General features: G+C 41.0%; 1 protein-coding gene across 1 annotated transcript; it reads left to right on the top strand.

The window, feature by feature from the left end:
- Nucleotides 1–3,070: 3,070 nt before the first annotated feature.
- Nucleotides 3,071–20,021, top strand: ywhag1 (3-monooxygenase/tryptophan 5-monooxygenase activation protein, gamma polypeptide 1). Its single transcript, XM_067607489.1, has 2 exons — nucleotides 3,071–3,322; nucleotides 17,823–20,021. Exons 1-2 carry the CDS (start codon nucleotides 3,236–3,238, stop codon nucleotides 18,477–18,479), a joined length of 744 nt encoding a protein of 247 aa, XP_067463590.1. The 5' UTR covers nucleotides 3,071–3,235; the 3' UTR covers nucleotides 18,480–20,021.
- The last annotated feature ends 5 nt before the right edge of the window (nucleotides 20,022–20,026 follow it).

Below are 20,026 nucleotides of genomic sequence, written 5' to 3'. Positions count from 1 at the left end.
GTAAACTATTGTACTTTTAGATATAATAATAATAATCATAATCTAATTCTCTTAAATTAGCTAAATATACTGTATGTTTGATTACAATCAGAATGAAGCTTGAGATATAGTATCTTGAATTGGAGTTATGACAAGTCACTACTTACATGGAGGTATTTGACATGTGCATTTCAGATAGTCAAACCTAAAGTGTAGATATCTGTAATACAGTTTGATGGCAAAAGTAACCTTAATCTTAATTGGATTAGAGATTAAATTAATATTTTAAATTAGCATTTTGTATTAGTAAAATATGACTGAAGCTACATTGTTTAAGGTGACATTTTGACTCATAAATTAGCTGCAGATATCTGTGCACCTATTGTGAGTACTGTAAGCAGAAAAAAGAAGCTGAAAAGGCTTCCCATAATCTGCCAGGCTCATTAGTAAAAGTGGAGCTGATTGATCAATCTCAGAAGCATCCAGTGTCTACAGGGACAAGGAAACAGAATGGCCTAAGAGGGCGTGTTTGTATTGGATGACTCATGATAAAATGAATCAGCATTTCAGTTACAATATGGTGCTTCATACCAACAGTCACTACTATCACCAGATATATTAACATGTTTACAAGAGTAGTTTCACAAACATATTATGTAAAAACAAACAGTATTCAATGCATATATTCTTAAGGAGTTATTATATATTGATATCTTGAAAAACAGCACTAGAACTTGCAAACTGTTTAGATGTTTTAAAGCTACAATTATCTTTAGCTTTTAAATGATAATTGGCTCGCATTTCTTCTGCCAAGCGACAGTTGCAGGAGTGTCAAACATAAAATATGAGCTGCTCTGTGCTTTGCTTTGAGAATGACTCAGCCAATCACACGTGGAAACAGAAAATTGTTTCACTGACTATACTCCTTATTATAAAACTTATATATGAAATGTGTATACTTTTTAAATATTACCTGTCACAGCATACTGTTGTCCTATAGTTTGCGTGTGTGTCACTACCTTCTAAGCAAGAAGCGACAGGACTTGCAGTGCTCACAGGGATCCCCTGCAATCACTGTGATATATGGCCTCTACTGTTCACTATTACAAAACGTATTATTTAGTACGTAGAACATTATCTTGTGTTAAACTGTATAATCTTATTTCAGTACAGGTTGGACATGGCATCACTAGGCCATGTCCGGATAAACGTGGTGGACGGCCCCTGGGCAGAAATGATCTGTAGAGCCCCCTCTATGTGCACTGTGCGTAGTATTCCTATCCTGGAGGTTTGCTTGGTGGTAATCTGATTAAAGACATATTGATTAAAGATTATCAATCATGTAAGAAAAATATCAGTTGAAATAGTGGAGGTTTTAAAGTTAGACTCAATTCAAGATTGAAGATCAGGTAATAAAGCAGGACTTATCATGAGGCCATTATCATATCAGCTGATATTGTGCTATTTGTAATACATTGCCATATAGTCAAAGATGTGTTTTGCTTATTGTTACTTCTCTTGGATGTTTGAGCTTCACTGCACAGAATGATGTGTGAACAGAGTTTGACATTCGAAGACAAGCGGCAACCTCCAGGGCTGAAAAATGAAGCCAATGCTTAAGTGCTAAAAACCTGCATTCTCTCTAATGGCCAGCAGGGGGAGACTCCACTGACTGCAAAAAGAAGCCTGAATGTATGGAAGTCTATGAGAAAATGAACCTACTTCTCTCTTGATTTATTACCTCAGTAAACTGTTTCCTAATAAGTTTATGGTCTCAATCGCTAGTTTCAAATCTTCTTCAATACAGCATGATGTTCGTTTTGTAAATTTTGGTCCCATTTAATTTAAATTTGATGATAAAGCAGGGTATGCTTTGGGGTGTGGCTACGTTGTGACTGACAAGTAGCTACCACGGCAATAACATTGCTTACGTAACGTAACCGTTGAGTATAGGCGTAGCTGCTGCTATTTCACAGTGTGTTTTCAGTTCACTGAAGTTAATTGTAACATTGTGGTCGCCTAAAAACTGTATTGTTCAGTGTTTGGTTGTAATAAAAGATCCATCAATGAGTCGTATGATCAGTTTTTCTGGTGAGTACATTTTTAGGCCTGTTTTTTGCTAGTGAAAATTAGCATTAGCATTAGTATTATCACTGTTAACCATAGATTGTAAATGCACAGTGCTAACCACGTTAGCAGCTAGCGCTATGATCAGTTCAACCCTCTCGTCCAAATATGGACACTTCTGGCTCCAAAAATCAAACATGGCCACGGCCAAATCCAAGATGGCGATGGTCAAATCGCTACATTTGAGGCTTCAAAATGGCAGTTCGCAAACCAATGGGTGACGTCACGGTGACTACGTGCATATTTTTTACAGTCTACGGCTTTCACATTCATCTGCTGGAGCTCACCTTAGTTTAAGACATGTACATAGGAGCAGGATTTGTGACATCACAACTAATTTGGGCCAAACATGGTCCAATGTGATACCTACACAAGTGGGACATGGATATTTGAAACCTCGAGTGCAAACACTGAGAATGGACTTTACAGTGAAGTACGAGGCATCTTGTGTCCAGCAGTTCAACTTTTGAAATGAAATATGTTTGTGTATTCATAGAATCTGGATTTCTCAACGTAAGAGAAAGGGTAGATGTCATTTTATGGATTTTAATTAGGTAAATGAACTCTACCTGGTGGTAAAACCATGTCAGACACAAATCATTATTCAAAGCAGTAATATTTTTATGTATCTTGAAACATTTCTAGTGAGGACCTTTAAAGTGTATCATGACAAAGCAACGCAGTGAAAGCTGGGCCTTTGGGGGGCCCTGGTGGTCTGGGGGTCCAGGATAGTTGCCCCCTTGCCCTGTTTGGTAGTCAAGCTTTGCATTTAGCATGTGAGTGAGTGGCATATGTATTTGTATGGTGACATATCACAGCCGTATTATAGTAAAATATACCCCTTTTCCTTTGACATTTGAAGTCCAAACCCTGCAGGGCAATAGGCTACACCGTCCAGCTCTGCGGGCTGCCAGGGTCGTTACATCACTCGGTGAAGACACGCCTTTTTGGGGTGGTGACACAACCGAGGGAAAGTGCTCGGAGGGGGAGGGGTGTCCCGTCGGCAGGCACACAGACAGCAGGCAGCAGCTGCAGCGAGAGGAGCCGCTACCGTTACTCCGCATTAACACATTCACATTACGATTTTTAGCTCGGGACACATAGGACAGCAACACACACACATTTAACAATGGTAGACCGCGAGCAACTGGTGCAGAAAGCCAGGCTGGCCGAGCAGGCAGAGAGGTATGATGATATGGCAGCTGCCATGAAATCGGTAAGTAAAGCTTCCTCTGTAATGACCTTTTTTTCTTTGGGACCAGTTTTATTATCAATAACCTTATCGATATGTGTGTGTGGGTATGTGTGTGTGTGTGAGAGAGCGAGCTATTATAGCATTTGGGGCAGTAATACGCAGACAAGGGACTGAGCCTGTGTGTTAGTCAGAGCACATACAGGCTTTTTGACTTAACCGAATAAGCCACATAAAGTTGGTGTATGAAACTTATGATTAAAGACCACATTCATGAGAAATGCATAATTGTGAGCGTGATAAAATACTGTTATAATACGATTTGGGCAACATCATTTTGAACAGGACTGCAAGGCCTGTAAAGCCTAGGTTCACATTTCATTCGTTTCCATACATGTCAGATGTGTGTCGGTTAATAGTTTTGATAGTCTGAGATTGGACTGTGAATCTCTAATTTGCGGTGAATCAGCCGGTGGTGTTCGGGTGTGCTGCGGCGGGTTTGGCTGTCTGAAATGCGGACTGTTTGATCTTGGGGCGGTGCCTTTCGCCTGGCTCCTTTCTGAACTGCCAGGCAGTGAGAGGAACCGGGCAAATAAAGCACACAAACAGCCCCCCTGACAGCGACAAGACTTGGTTTAATTATGTGTCTGCATCGTAATGAAAGAGTGTTAAAAATGTTCACGTCGAAAGATGCGCATACTGAGCAGCAGAGGACGAGATAGGTGGTACCATGATGATGAGAGGGGACATCGTAGGCTGCGCTGATGGTCGTGTTCCGGTTTGCATGATGCTGAGCACGAAATAATGAGGCATCGATTGAGTGTGAAATAACCAGTTTTCTTTAGCTTGATGAGGAGGAACAACCAGGTAGTGTCCTCGCGTTTGGCGCATTGGGGAAGCAGCAATGTTGGCTGAAGGTTGATCGCAATCGATTTGCGCAGAAGCAGCGCACAACATACGAAGCGTTCACCTTTCAGACGTGGGTGTTGGTGGACGGACAGCTTTCCAGAAAGCTCCGTAGATGTCATATTGCAGCAAATGGTGGGGTTTTTTTTTTTTTACCCCCTTACAAACTGTAGCATGGCGGACTGCTGTGTTAATCGATGCTGTGTAGCAACCGCATCCCTGCGTCCTGGTTCCCACACAGAGGCGTGCCGCAGCATCTGCCAAGATGCAGCACAGGCCCACCCGTAGTGCACCATTTCACTAGTGCTGCTTTTCACCACAGCTTCACAAAAGGTGCATCTCACAATATCACAACTATCAGGACAACAAAAATCATAGAGGAAAGGGCAGTTTGTCAGGAGAGGTGAAGGAATGTGGAGCTGTGAGGAGGCCCACTCTGCTTTATTCAAGAGAATGGCTACAATGTCCATGCAGGGGTTCATACTGTGTACGTGGTTACTCATAGTGACTCCTAGTGATGCTATAGAAGCCTTTACTATCTATTTTACTTTTATAATCAGATACTAGTAGTTTTGGTGCCATATTTCTATAATATTCCTCTAAAAATGAGCATAGAATTGGGCCAGATTTTGTCTAAGGGTGACATCTGTTTGCTTTTGTTAACAAGGCCAGTCTTCAGCACGTGAGCAGGGCAGCAGTCGTGTCTAATGGTGGTGAAAGCAGGATTAGTGGAAGCTACTTTTTCCGCACTCCAAAAGTCAACAAGTAAGGTGTCGGCGTGTTTAAAGGCCACTCACTGTAGTGATAATGCCACAAGGGGCCCCGGCTCCACCCCTTCCCATTTATGCCGAGTCAGAGAGAGCTGCCCCTCACCCAGCCAGTCTCTCTGCAGCACTGGGCAGCGGGGTGTGTCTGCTGCCTCGCCCATCATCTGAGGGGAATCCCTTGCCACTGCAGACATGGTAACCGCCCGGTGGCAACCGAACCAAATCGCTCGGATCACAGACAAAGATTCAGGAACTAGGTCCAACCAGAATGAGCGATAATGTCGACGGGCTGCTGTTAGTGCTGTATTTTCACACAGTGCCTTTATAAGATTACAGTCGATACCAGAACAGCATGTCTCACCATCAGCTATGTTTTTTACAGCATCAATAATGTTCCTCATTTCTTAAAGAATACATCAGGGACAAAGTGAAATCATCAAGTTATCTTTTTTTATCTGGGACAGCTTTGTCTTTTATTTGTGAGCTAGAGATAAAAAAGCAAGGTTTTATATTCAGTGACAGTAATCTAGTCCTATTTTATTTGTCTGCATTAAAAAAAAAATTAAAAACACTGTACTCTTCTCAACAATAAATGTTCCTGCATAGAGTCATTATCAGCTCTCCCGTGTTTCTCCCAATTCATCTTCAGGAGCTATGTGTGACATCACAGATTTGAGAGCAGCCTTATATTCTGCTTGTCCTCTTTCTGTCTGTCGGGGACAGCTGCGAGTGATGCAAGACCCAGTTGCCTGCAAAATATTTTCTGGTTTTATTAGCCTTGAACTAAGAGTCAGAAAAAAAATGAAATTTAAACCCTGGACTTCTAGATGAAAAAAAAAACCATGTGAACCGAAAGTGAGTTTTTAAGTTGTTCAGTAAATTCTCCTGATTATATTTTATTCAAAAGAGACGTTAAAGGCCAAAGACATTGACAAAAAAAATACAATTTGTGCTCAGAACCTTCCACAATAGCTTCCACAATACAAGAAATTATTATTAATAAATCTCCTAGCAACTCAAACATCAGACTCCCAAATACTGTCTAACACGATGATGCCCTCACAAAACTGATTTGCACCATTGTCTATTTGACACACGCCCCATTAACTCTCAAAGCTAACGCCTGCACATGTTATCAGAATCACGCATCTTAAAATACGGTCCATTGCTTGGGATCTAATATTTCCTGACTCATCGGTTTCCTCATCCTCTCGTTGTTAGTGTTTGCAGTCATTTGTTGCAAAGACCTGTACTGCACAGTATACAGTAGTACTCTGAACTGAGCTACTGTATTTTAAACCAGTATATATAACAAAAGCCGTTCTGTTAGAGTGCACTGCTGATGAGGAATTTGCATGTTTGCTTTGTAAGGTTGTGCAGTTATATGTTATTTCTAAATATTCATGTAGGAAGATCTCGGTGTTATACTGTAGCATGTATATCTAATTAACTATTACATCATGGTATCTGCATGGGCACGCTGCCTCAACCTTTTCATAAAGTAAAAGGTTCATTGTCTAAAGCTGATTGTGTTTTTCTGCCTTGTAGGGCAGCCATTGTTTTCCTTTCATTCACCATGAAAATCAACTTGTAGAGACAAAGCGGAGGCATACACAGTATACCAATGCTTGCAGAGAATATGTTAAAAGGATACTTTGACATTTTGAATTTTAGCTTTCTAATTTTTTCCCCTTGTCAGTGTAGCCTGCGACTCGCAGCTTCTTGGTTTGCGGAATAGAAAAAGCATAACCTGCCATTTTTGGGAAAACCTTGAACTATTTATTATTCCCACAAGGAGAGAAGTGTTCAGTGAAGAGGAAAAAAACCAAACTAAATGTCAGGTTATTCCTTAAAGCTTTAGAGGCAGCTAAATCAAATGTTTGACTCCTCCCGAGCCACACAAAGCTCATACCCCTCTCATACACTCCCAGGTATGTTGCACTGTATTGAACCGGTGTTCAACCTGTGTTTGACCTGATTCATATGGGATTGCTTTCACAGGTTAATCCCTGAGCGTCACTGCTCACAGAGACTTCAGTCTGCAACTGAACTCTGTACGAATGTCTGCTAAACCACAGAATTACAGAAAGTAAGCACACAATGATGGTGTAGTTTCACTTTCAGTCTTCCTCTCCCCGTGTCTTTTTTTAAACTATCCGAATCATGCACAAATGTTCAGAATAATATTAGCTGACATACTCTGCCTGTTCATCAAAAGTGGGTAGTGTCCAGCTCATGTTCTGCTCAGGTTGGGAGGAGGATCAAGAAACCATTTTGGATGATGCAGGATGCCCATTCAGCCAACCACAGATGTGGGTTTAATCCATTTCATGGTGCTGGTCTGAAAGAGGTATTACATCTTAAGTCCCAGCAAAAGCAGCCAAGACACAGTTTTTGTCCTGCTCTGTAGTTCATACAGTGCTGTCCCATCATAAAACCAAACCAAATAACTCAGCTGTTTCACTACTATTGCCTAATTTCCTCTAATAACATTCCCTAATTTGGCCTCGGGGTTACTGTGATTACCAGTTTCTGACTTGTAAATATCATTCACACGAACAACCAAGTTGTAATAACAACTGAGAATCGCAGATTTTTCTGAAAGCCTTAAAGTCATACAAATATACTGTAGATACTATTCGATCAAACCCAAAGTTAGAGGATACAGTGCCACATGGTCATCGCACAGTATTTTTAACCCTCATGCAACCATCACACTGCAGTCATACAACTCGTATTAAATTATCAGATGACGCGAACGCTTGAATGTCATAAACATGGGAATCTTTACTATCTCTACTGTTCATTTCCACATCAGTGTAGCATTAGCCAGTATGATTTGCAGATTTGACTCCAGCATTTTGAATTAGTTAAACACGCACACACACACACACACACACACACACACACACCCTGTCGGAGAGCTTACTCCTTTGTCTTAGGAAGTGCATGGCACAGACAGCCAAGGCTGCGATCACACTTAATGGACTGAATGCATTATTCTCTCATGGAAGTCCATTCAATGCATTAACAGATGCATTGTACTGCACTGCTCCATACATTGTATCTACTTTTCATATGTATTGACTATACAAGTGTTGGATAAAAGAAACAGTGCTTTAAAATCATCTACATGTCTGTAAATCCCAGCTAATTATCCAACTGCCTTCATTTCAATCATTTTAAGATACCTAACAGATAAACAACATACAAGCCTGATGAGATGTAAAAACAGATATTAATTTGTTGAAACACTGGGTTTGAAACATAAAAGCAATATGCTCAGGTCCTGCAGGACATGACACAAATGTTGCGGGTGTGGCTGTTGGCATTGGACGTCTCAGTAACATTTCAGTTTCTCGTGTAGATGGTTACATAGATTTCACTGAAAGGTCAATAACGTTTATTAAAATCGCCACCCACATCTGATCTGTAAACAAAAGCGCTGTCACTGCATGGTGAAACATGGACTTGATCCATAGTGTGTTTTATCCACACTCAGTTCTCACCGCTTCATCTTCGGGTGAGGCGGTAATGGTTTGAAATCTTGTGGGAGAAGGTGGGTGTGGGATAGAAAAACAGTAAAAAAGAATTAAATGTGTAATCCATCATGTATGAATGTAATTTGGACTGCAAAGGACATGAGATGCCACTGCAACTGTTTGGATATTACGCCACATTCTCATTTTTTTAATAAGGTACGCAGGAATAAATTAGATTTTATAGACTCAAAATATGGCATGATGTGAATTTGACACCTTTGATGAGCTTCGTTTTAGATAATAAGTGCTACAATCAGTGTGCTAAACTAGGAAATGGGGTTATAGCCCCAGAAAATGTCTGTCTTCTCTCAGTCCCCATTACCAGTTTTCTAGTTCATCATCATCCTCATCAACTTGGAGTTTTTAGCACAGGAAGCATCAAACTTCTGTATTTCTGAGGTGTGAACATACTGCTAAACCTGAATCCAATGACGAATGTGACCAGTCATCCCAGGACATTTCAGGATGGCCCCTAATGAGTTTTGACTCAGTGGTGAGTCACACACGTTAGCCACCTACACACACTTATCAGGTTCATATCACAACATCTACTGTAGGAGCCATTCTTACATCTACAGCAGTATGTGCAGAGTTACAATGAGTGACGTTACTCTGAGTTACAGTAACGGTACTTTATTATCTTGAAGCATAATTCATTTGCTGATGTGATGCTGACTCACCGTCAAGGACTACCTGCACTGTAATGCATTATATTAAACTGCATTATAAAGTATCACATAGACACATCTACTCTAAGCTGCACTTGTGGTACAGTTTAAAAAAGGAAGAACAGCTAAAAAATGTATAGAGAGCATTTATATACAGTAGCTCCTTTTCCTTCCTTTTTCTTGGGTTCTGCAGACGTCCTCTTAGAGCAGAGTGGACAACATGTACAGACTGATGTCTGCTTTTAGGATAGTAGTCTTACAAGCACATTACTCAACAAATACCACCCACAGTTAAAATGTAATTCTGGAGAATTTCACTAAATTAGGCACAAGTAGGGATGTCCTTATTAAGATAGGGCACACCCAAGATACAAGCAGGAAATGAGATAAGATAGAACTTAGGATCCTGAAAGACATTTTTGTGATTGTATAGAATACAAAGTAAAAAATCATTCTATACATACGTAGCAGCAGAATGCATGCAGTGATGATTAAATATGTATCTGCCTCCCTAAATTTGGCACACCTTATTTTTCACAGCTACTTTATCCAAATACTAGAGGGTCCTGGTTCAAAACGTATCACATTAGTAAGCTTCAATTATTGATATGGTATGATTGAAAGCTTAAGTGGGAGAATGCGACTCCTGAAATAGATGTGACGCGATCAGCTCGATCATTTAAATTTTATGCCTCCGTTGGACAGCGACAGTTTAGAGATGACAGGAAACAAGGGGAGAGAGAGAGAGAGAGAGAGAGAGGCAGGGAATGACATGCAACAAAGATCCGCCGCTGGAAATGAACCACGGACATTGCGGGTATGTGGCGTACCAGTAGTCTACCAGGACGCGCCAAGCTCCATCGTTTCACTTGAGATGACTTGTCACTCTGTGGGTTTGTTGGAACTACAAAAACACTCGGTTTTACTCGCTATTGTACAGAGCGCAGTGTCTTCCCTCGCAAGCGTTCTTGCAGCTTGCAGAAAGCACTCAACAGACATATTTAATTTTGGCCTGTTGTCGAGTTACTCATAGAATTAGTTAGTAGCGGCCTATATGACATGCAGCTGGAAATGTTTGTCATTTTAACCCGCGAAAGCAACGGTCAGTGCCGTCTAATAAGTAGAAGGTGCTACTTGAATGTTTTATATACTGCTCTATGCTAATAGGAAAGAGAGAGGAGAGATAAGAGTTGATTACAGATTTGGATGTAGGAGCTTAGTGAATCCATGTATTATGTCAATCTGGGTGTTAGAGCTCGCATGTCACTCGCACTGTTACTTTTGCAAAGTGTTAAAGCCCAGCTCGTCAGCCAGTTGTTATTAAGTGTCAAATAATAATTGACATGATTGCTCCTCAGTGTTCGATTCCTTGAGTAAGACAGTGAACGAGTATGTCGATGTGACAGTTAACATGGCTTGGTAGCATCCTTTCCAGGTTGTAATTTCAAAAACAAATTCTTGCACACTATAAAATCTTAGTGACAGGTGCGTGGGATCAAAAACTCTTGATTCAAAAAGAAAACCCTAAGAACTAACATGACGTTTTGGTCCTCAGACCTTCATTAGGCGAAATTCATACAGACAAGCAGCATGAAGTGAGTTCAACTGATGGGAAGAGGGAGGGTGAGAGGGTTCTTTGGTTTTTCTTTTCAATACTTTCCACGTAAAACCAAGATGGTCAGCGAGGATTTTGACAATGGGGCAAATGAGGACACCGTACTACCATCCTTACAATGAGTTTCAAGAATTTCAGGCTTTACTGACGACTACATCTGCAGACCTTTCTAGCTGGCAAATAAGATTTTTTTTTAGTGTCTTTCCTATTTTAATCATGGTTATGTTCTTGTGTTTACTGTGTTTCTTCCTCTTACTTCATAGAGTGAAATATCACTTGAGGCTACATTTCATGTTTATAAAAGAACGGTTGAAGTTGTTGCTTTATTGCTTCGGCATCATGATGAGGGTTATTTGTCTGGGATATCATGTCCCTGAATGAGTTTGCAGGGTTATTACAGACCTGCAAAGTATGAAAAGAGTGATTTGGGCACCTAGAAGATGCACCAACCGTAAAACTATAAGAGTGAAATGTCAGCCTGTGTCCCTCAGACAGGCTTATAAAAGTATTAGTAGTGCAATTACCCAATACTCTCAGTACTCGGATTGTTAGTAATACTACAAGTTAGAGTCCTGCATGGGTCCAATTGTGCAAACCCGCACCCGCAAAGCTCCATACCAGATCCGACCCTTTACCCGCAATTATCTCTAAATCAAATCCAGACCCACCCCAACCCATTAATATAAGTCCTGTGGTCCAAGTCGAACCCGTAAGGAAACACATAGGCACTCATTTTGTGCTTCACTTTAATTTGTGCAATTTGTCAACAGCCTTAGGCTAAACAGATATCTGATCACGTTGTTTAAATTAGTATATACAAAAAAAAAATACAAATTTTACAGCCAACTGGGTTATGGCCTCTTTGACCTCTCATTTGAGTGGTTTGAGAGTTGCGTTCTTGGAAAAGTATTTGTGAATCGATGCAGCACCCGTGTTCCTGTACATTCATTTTTACCCATATAAATATTATTTTTTACCCGTCATGTACTGTATACTATAAGCAGGTCTCTGCCACAAGTCAATCCTGCTGCTGACTATGATTTGGAAATGAAGAATTATAAGAAAACCCAAAGTTGTCATGTGGTCCTAGTTGTCTAAAGCGACTTAGTAATGTTATTATATCCAGTCAGATCTGTCATTTTTCTGTGCTGTCATAACTATCATAACTCACCTCTGACCTCTGAGGCAGAAAACACATCTGACGTTGCTGCAACTAAACAGGAAAAGATTTGGGCTTGTACACCCATTTTATTGTTTTAAAGTCATTACTCACAGTAATATTTGGTACACGTGCCAACATGTAGCAGGGATTAGCTTCTACTTTTACTTTTGGTCACATTGTATTGTTTCCTTTCTTTGCAGAGAGCTCTCTTTATACCAGCCCAGTAGCTTAATTTGGTCTACAAATCTTTGTCACTCCTTTTGAGTGATAAACCCCTTTATGTGTTTTATTTTTGGATACGCACATCACCTATAATCCAAGAAAAACTACAGTCATATGTGGCAACAAAGAGCTACTTGAAGCTCCCTCTCCAACACCATTACTAAGACACACACGCACACACACACACACACACACACACACACACACACACACACACACACACACACACACACACACACACACACACACACACACACACAGCCTCACTTGCATCCCCCTTTTCTTTGCACGGTGCTCTTTGTGGCTAAACCAGCTAGCCCTATTCACACCGCCAGTGACGTCAGGTAGTCCACAGCGCCTTTGTGCTCTGCTGCCTGAAAGAGGGTCGGCACGGGGGTTGTCACATCAGATTAGGAGTGAGGGAGTGGGGAGCGGGGAGTGAGAGCAAATGAGCAAAGGAAAAGACAGAAGGAAAGCGTGGAGCAGGGAGAAAAATGGGGAGCTGTGGGACCGTGGCAAGCTTTCATTATGTGAGTTGTATTCCAGTAAATGGAAATGTAAGGCGGCGGACATTCAGTTCTAACGCAGCCTCTACTTAGGCCCAACATATCCTCTCACTCTCCCCTCTTACTGTGTCTCTCCTGTGGATATTAATGGCCATGCGGAGAGCTGTCAAAGAGGAAGTTATTGATTGTCCTTCCTGGCCTTTGTTTGTATTAACACTCAGTTGTTTGGAAGTTTGACTGCCTTGTGTAAGGATGAGTCACGAGAGAGCAGGCGCGATTGATGAGCTTTATGGGTAGACAGAGCCCTATTGTCATCCCTGCACCGCAGCTTCCGTCAGGGCTTTCTGCTCACCCTGCAGCCTTCTGAAACAAAGGCAGCCATGTTTTTACAGACGGGTTGTTTAGGCCTTGTTTTTCTGACCTCTCTGTTGCTCCAGTGCTGACCCGTTCTACTGGTTGCATTTGCTATAGGTCAGATCCTCGTTCACGCTAATTGCAATTTAATGGGCTGAGGCGTAGAGCAGTATAGAGCTGAGGCCGGCGCTATGCTTCAGGAATGTCTAATGGTGTGTGCACGGTGACTTTTTTCTTTGCTTGTAAGTGGGCTCATTACATAACGGATGTCATTTTATTGTTTGCCTTTCTTCATACTCTTCCAGCACAGAGGTTGTTTTATTTATGAGGGTTGTAAAATTTACAATGTCTTGTATAGAGCCACTCCTTAGTGAACAATCAGAAAAGTCTACAGGCATGCTTGTGGCCCTCTGGAGGCTGCACTGTCCATTACAATGCAAAATAAGGAACGAGAAGCATTCTGATGGTTTAGCTGATAGAGCCTCACTCATAAGGTAGGAAAAAATAACCAAATTCAAGGATGCTTCCTCTCAGGGGCGTTAAAGTAGATTTTATTGCAGTCTGGCCATTAGTTACCTTTTAGGCCAAGTTGGACCAATCATTTGGTCTTGGGGTGATGCCTGAGGAAAGTGGTCATTTATGCCTGATACTGTGGGGCATTGATGGTTCTTAGTACGTTTCATGGTAATCTGCCTTTTAGATTTTGATTCCTTTGGACTGGGTTGCACCAGCTGTTTGTAATTCCATCACTAAGTTTAATTGGCCACAAGATAAAATAAACTTACAGGTAAACCTTAACAGGTATTTGCATACCTGGAGAAATACATGTTTCAGAATGAGTAGTATTCATGTAGTTTACAATGAGAGGGAAATATCTGCTTATGCTGAGCCAATTGTCGCTATTTGGTAATTTAGTGTTATTTGCATACAGTTTTGTAATTTGAGCTTTAGTGTGTTTTTTTTCTGTGAAATATAAAGTGTCAGGACAGATATGTCGACCATATTAATATTAATTATTAAGACCTCTTTTATGTTTTAATCTAAACAGGTCAGATTTAGCATGCTAATGTTAATCCTCTGGGCAGCATGAATATGCTCAATAAATTTCATGGCAATAAGACTGTTAGATTTTGATATTTTCTATGTACAAGTGAAAATATTTGACTGATGATAGAGTTACCAAATGATTACTAAAAATATTGGAATCATCTAAGGCCCTATGATATCTGTTTTCATTTTTTCCAGATTCTGTTTTATTTTTGAAGAAGTGAAAAAGATATAAACACTATGGTCTGAAATGTGACTGTTCGCACCGTGTGCCATAAAAAATAATGATCAAAAATTAAAGTTAAAGTTTTTTGGATGATTTAGCCTCATCACCCTGAGTGTGTGTGCCTGTGTGTGTTGTAGCGGGTTTGACACGTTTAAATGAAGAGGAGTGCCAGTCAGAGATGACAAATAATAACTATAGAATAGAAAATAGCTCTGTCAAACCATACAAAACAATAAAGCAAATAGCAAGTAGCCATGAAATACACGTCACCAAAAACCAGTAGTGCAAATGGACCAAGACTCAATTCAGTTTTGAATAGATGTATTAAATCAAGCAAGCAAAGCAACGTTTGTGTGTGTGTGTGAGTGTGTAACTCGTCCCACAGTCAATACACAGTCAAGAGTTCAATCCACACGGTAAAGACTCTATTTTGTTTTCCCCACAAACCCAAATCACTTCAGTTCAATCCAGTTTCACAAACATAAAAGAAAGACAACTCAAAGTCCGCTCCGGGTTTTACTGCAGATCCCTGCCCTCAGACATCAGAGGACAGAAGCTGCAGCATGAGCTGCAGCAGCTGCCGTAAATGATACCAAAACGCATTAGAGACTCTCAACATAGTTTTTTTTTCTGTTCATTTGGCTTAGGCACTATGAAAAAATGCTCAGGTGCTGCAGGGAAAACTTTGATTTTATAAATTGCTGACACATTTTGGCAAATTCCATGATGTTCCATGATGCATTTTACAGTTGATTCCATTTTTATTATCAAATTCTGCGATTCTGTCCATGTTTTCCACATTGTGGAAATCATAGGGCCCTAGAATCATCCTTTGGGTAACATGAATGTCTGCACTAAATTATATGAGTATTTGACTGTAGCACTCAAAATATGGATGGACAGACAGACCAACCATCCTCAGGCCCTACATGCCACTAGAAATGTGATTTCAGTGAAGAGGTTGCTTGTGGTTCTTGCATGTTTCATGTGCGGGCTGTTTGCCTTTGAATCATTTGTGTCCTGTACCAAGCCATAAAAATGACATCGCTCAAGCCGACTCCCATTGTGGCTGAAAGGTGTGAGATATGAAATGGCTATCCCCACCCACAGTGCTGCAGCTCTCTCCATACCATCAGCCATGTCAGCATCCTTGCCATTAGCAGCTTGTGGCCAGTGTCTCCAGCAGAGAGAGTATGGCTCTCACAAACAAAGCAGATTTTGCAGTCGCCATGGTAACAGGAGATTGCATCATCAGATTGCTCTTTGCCCTCCACTCCCTCCCTTTTACAGTTGAAGTAATCTTATTGAAGAAGGATGGTCAGGTCTGTTGAATAGAACTGTTGCTTTCTTACTAAGAGCAAAGAATCACAGTGAAAGGTGGGTGGAGGTGTATGGAAGGACTTATGAGGAGTTTATCAGATGAACACATGATTAGTCATAGGTTTGCATCAGTAGAGTCTGTAGTAACAACCGGGAAAGTGGATTAGCAGCTCCTCTGTGCTTCTGCAGGCAGGCTAAAGCAGAGTGACACAGCTGCTAGCTCATGCTGACTGCGGTACACCTCAAAGGTCACAGGTTTAAGCTTTCCTTTGTCAGCGTCCTTGAGCAAGACACTGATGCTAAGCTAATGTGTCGAGGATTCTGGAAGCACTCTACCAATTGAATGATGGGAAACAGAGTCAGGGCTGGTCATGTCTTTGAAATGTCTCTATTAGGTTCATTAAATGTGATCCATTAGAATACTTCAAAACTGTGGCAACAGAGGGCAGCCCCACATTGGTGGTTGGGGGAAGACAAATAAGATAATACACCCAAATAGCAAAACATGTTCAGCTGCAATGAAACAAACAACAGACATTCATGGTCCCCAGAGGATGGATCCTAATGACTTTGGCGATCCGCTGGCTTTACCTCCAGCACCCCCATGAGGTTGACTTTAACTATTGAATGACGTTCATGGTCTCTGCAGGATTAATTGTAACTTTAGTGATCCCTTGAACTTAAATCTTACACCATCAACAGGTCAACATTTGTTAATTTGTCTGATACTTAATGACTGTGTTTAGGGCTAATGTTAACAGTTAGCTAAAGCACTGCTGTGTCTAAATACAGCCTCAAAGAGGATGAATGAATATGGACTAAAATGGAAGCAATTCTAATGTTCTTGTCAATGGAAAGTGCTTAAATTCATTTTGGGTACTGGATTAATGTCAGGTCAAGCCAAATGTTGCTGAATTTATAAATGACGAATGAATGTAATACCAGTAATACCAACACTAAGTTAGGAGCAGGCATCTATAACATAGATTAACATTTACATTACATAGTTTACAAAGTGTGTCTTGTGAACAAATGCTTAAATCCAACTAACAGATGTTTTTTCAGCAGTCACTTTATCATTTTTGTTGTTTCTACGGCATTACAGTAAAAAGCAAAGCAGCTTAATCTTAATCAAGTAAGCTTGTTTTTCTTAATTTAATTAAAGTAATACCAGCACAATCCCATCAGTTTTAAAGCCAGAATGTAGTTTTATGTTGACCGATATTGCCTTCAGTAAAGGCATTGTGAAGAGCTGTTCCACGTGATCGGCCGGGGCCCCCTGCTTTGATATGCTCATGGAACAGAATTCAGTGCTGAAAAAGAAAGTAACAACAGGCTTTATACTGAGAAAAGGTCTGTAAAGATGCCTCTGCTGCACAGTCCCAGTGGGGTATAAAGGATTAAATCCTTCAGCCAGACACAGGCCTGTCAAAACACAACAAAACAAGCTTTCAGAGCTGAGGACAGCCAATCAGCAGTCAGCTCAGAGGGTGATGTCAGGGTGCTGGAGGAGTGGCTCACCCTGCTGGATGCAGTGGCCTATGCCTCGGGTGTAGTCGAGTTTGTCCGGAGCCATCTGTGACCATTTGCAGATCTGAACCTTTTGTCCTTCTTTCCCCGATGTTGTTTATATTCTTGTGATTGCTGTAGTTTGACTGTTAAAATGTTAACATATTGTCAGTTGTTGAATTTGAATGTAAATCAGTAAATTAAAGGGAAAATCCACCTTTTTTGTTGTTGTTTGTTTTTACAGTTTTTCATGTGGAGAACTACTGCATATGTGAAAAGATGTATAAAGCCTTTTGTGGCTCCAGAGGGAGCTGTGTGAAATCTGATGACTCGCCTCAAGTGATGTCACTCGAGTCAGTGTCAGTTGGAGCTGAAGTGAACTTTGATGGGATGGGTTAGAAAGAAGTGAGGTTACCAGACCTCTGTAGCCAGCTCTTCATCTCTACTTGAAGCTAGCAAATCAAGGCTATATTAGCCGTAACTAGTATAAAAAAACAGAATCTCCAACCCCAACTGTTGATGGTCGAGTTGCATTGTGGGTAATGTAGGTGCCAGGTTTTGACAAGGAAGAAAAATGTGTGGAAAAAAAGACGATATCTCTGGTTCTACTACTATTGCTTCTACTTTTTAAATAAACAGATGCTAATACGTGTATATTTTTCTTTTTCTCTCCTCCTCAGGTCACAGAGCTGAATGAAGCACTATCCAATGAGGAGAGGAACCTGCTCTCTGTAGCCTATAAGAATGTGGTTGGGGCAAGGCGTTCATCCTGGCGCGTCATCTCCAGCATTGAGCAGAAGACGTCGGCCGACGGTAATGAGAAGAAGATCGAGATGGTGCGGGCCTACCGGGAAAAGATCGAGAAGGAGCTGGAGGCTGTCTGCCAGGACGTGCTCAACCTCCTCGACAACTTCCTGATCAAGAACTGCAACGAGACGCAGCACGAGAGCAAAGTGTTCTACCTGAAGATGAAGGGCGACTACTACCGTTACCTGGCCGAGGTGGCCACGGGGGAGAAGCGAGCCTCAGTGGTGGAGTCCTCCGAGAAGTCCTACAGCGAGGCCCATGAGATCAGCAAGGAGCACATGCAGCCCACCCACCCCATCCGCCTGGGCCTGGCTCTCAACTACTCCGTCTTCTACTATGAGATCCAGAACGCCCCGGAGCAGGCATGCCACCTGGCCAAGACCGCCTTCGACGACGCCATCGCCGAGCTGGACACCCTCAACGAGGACTCCTACAAAGACTCCACTCTCATCATGCAGCTGCTACGAGACAACTTGACGCTGTGGACGAGCGACCAGCAGGACGACGAGGGAGGAGAGGGCAACAACTAAAGAGTCCAAAACCTCATTCTGCCAAAACAACACAACACGCGCGCTCACAAATGATGACAAAATAATAATAATAGTAAAAAAGTTCTTAGAAATTTAAAAAAAGGGGAAGGGGGAGGGGGCAGTGGAACATCGGCGGCCAATTTAGCCGATGGTACTAACGTGGCTGCTGTTCTTTATTTTTCCACAAATTAAAAGTGAAAAAAGTAGGAGGAGGGAAGACGATTTTAGTTTGAGAAATAACATACAATTAAAAAAAAAAAAAAAAGAATGAAAACCCCCTCCTTGATAGCCTCTGCAGCATTTGCCAAAATACCACTTAGAAGCAAGAGGTATGTCATTCATAACAGTGTGACCATTGGGTAAAGATGCCTTCACACTGGCAGAGACTGGTCTCATCGCGCAAATGAAGCTGAGGTGTCTTATTGTATTCATTGAGGGGCGGAGCATTCAGAAATTGAGTTCAATGCTTGAGCAACACGAAAATTAGAGTAACCTTGAATGTCACGGCCTTGCTTAGCAAGAGAGAGAAAGACAGAGAGAGAGAGAGAGAAAGAGAGAGTGAGTGAGAGAGCAGACGGGTTACAGAGATGAAGACGGGGCTTTTAGGGGTGTCCAACTTCATTGCGTAACTTCAAACGTACCAACGTGGCATCTTTAGTTGCACCACACTACGATCGTCGAGTGAAAAGCAGGTTGTCTCTGTTATCGAAGATAACATTTAAGAAAAATATGTTTTTGTTTTGCTTTGTGTCAGGTGTGTGTCCAGCTCAGTCACACAGTCATACTGTAACTAAAAATACAAATTCATAAAGTAAACTTAGTGCAGCTTGTCCCTCTCATGTGCTGATGTGCTTTATTAAATAAATTAACTGTTTTTGGACACCTAATTCTTATTGTCAGTATTGTCGTTACTATAACAACTTCTATTGGCGCCTTATGTTTGGAGGAAACGATTTGATTTGAAGAAATTCAGATAGAAAGATAAAAATGGAAATTGAACCTCTTAAAAAAAAATGTAGTGATGGGAAATTATCATGAGTCCACCCTTATTCTCCAATTATGCTATCTTCATAACAATCAGTAGGATCTCTGAAATGGCACCTGGAACCACAGAGTCGATTAGTGAACTACATAATTTTTGGGCAGAGCACATGCAATGTTAAGTGGAAGCTCTAAAAGCAGATTTGAGAATTGTGGATTTACTTTGTCTTCAGTTTCTTATTGGTCAAGAAATGCACTTGCCTATTATACTGTTTCTTCAGTGTAAGATGATAACTGCTCCAATATTCTCCATAATACAATATTGTGCATGCTGGTGATGTATTTATACAGTAGCTTCAATTTATTAACTTATACTGTAGATGTTATGTATTCATATGAACATGGAATTACTAGACCTTAATCAGATTATTTTCTATTTATTTCTTTTTATTGCGATTGTTAGCTAGACCTTATTTTAATCTGTGTTTTCTTTACTCCATTTGCTGAAGTACGCTATACCAAAACAGTGATTGTTAACAATAAATTGATCTGTTAAGGACATCAGT

The sequence above is a fragment of the Thunnus thynnus genome, chromosome 13 (assembly GCF_963924715.1).
Source record: "Thunnus thynnus chromosome 13, fThuThy2.1, whole genome shotgun sequence".
NCBI classification, from domain to species: Eukaryota; Metazoa; Chordata; class Actinopteri; order Scombriformes; family Scombridae; genus Thunnus; species Thunnus thynnus.
The sequence above is the reverse complement of the archived record's forward strand: the minus strand, read 5'-3'. Positions and strand labels throughout refer to the sequence as shown.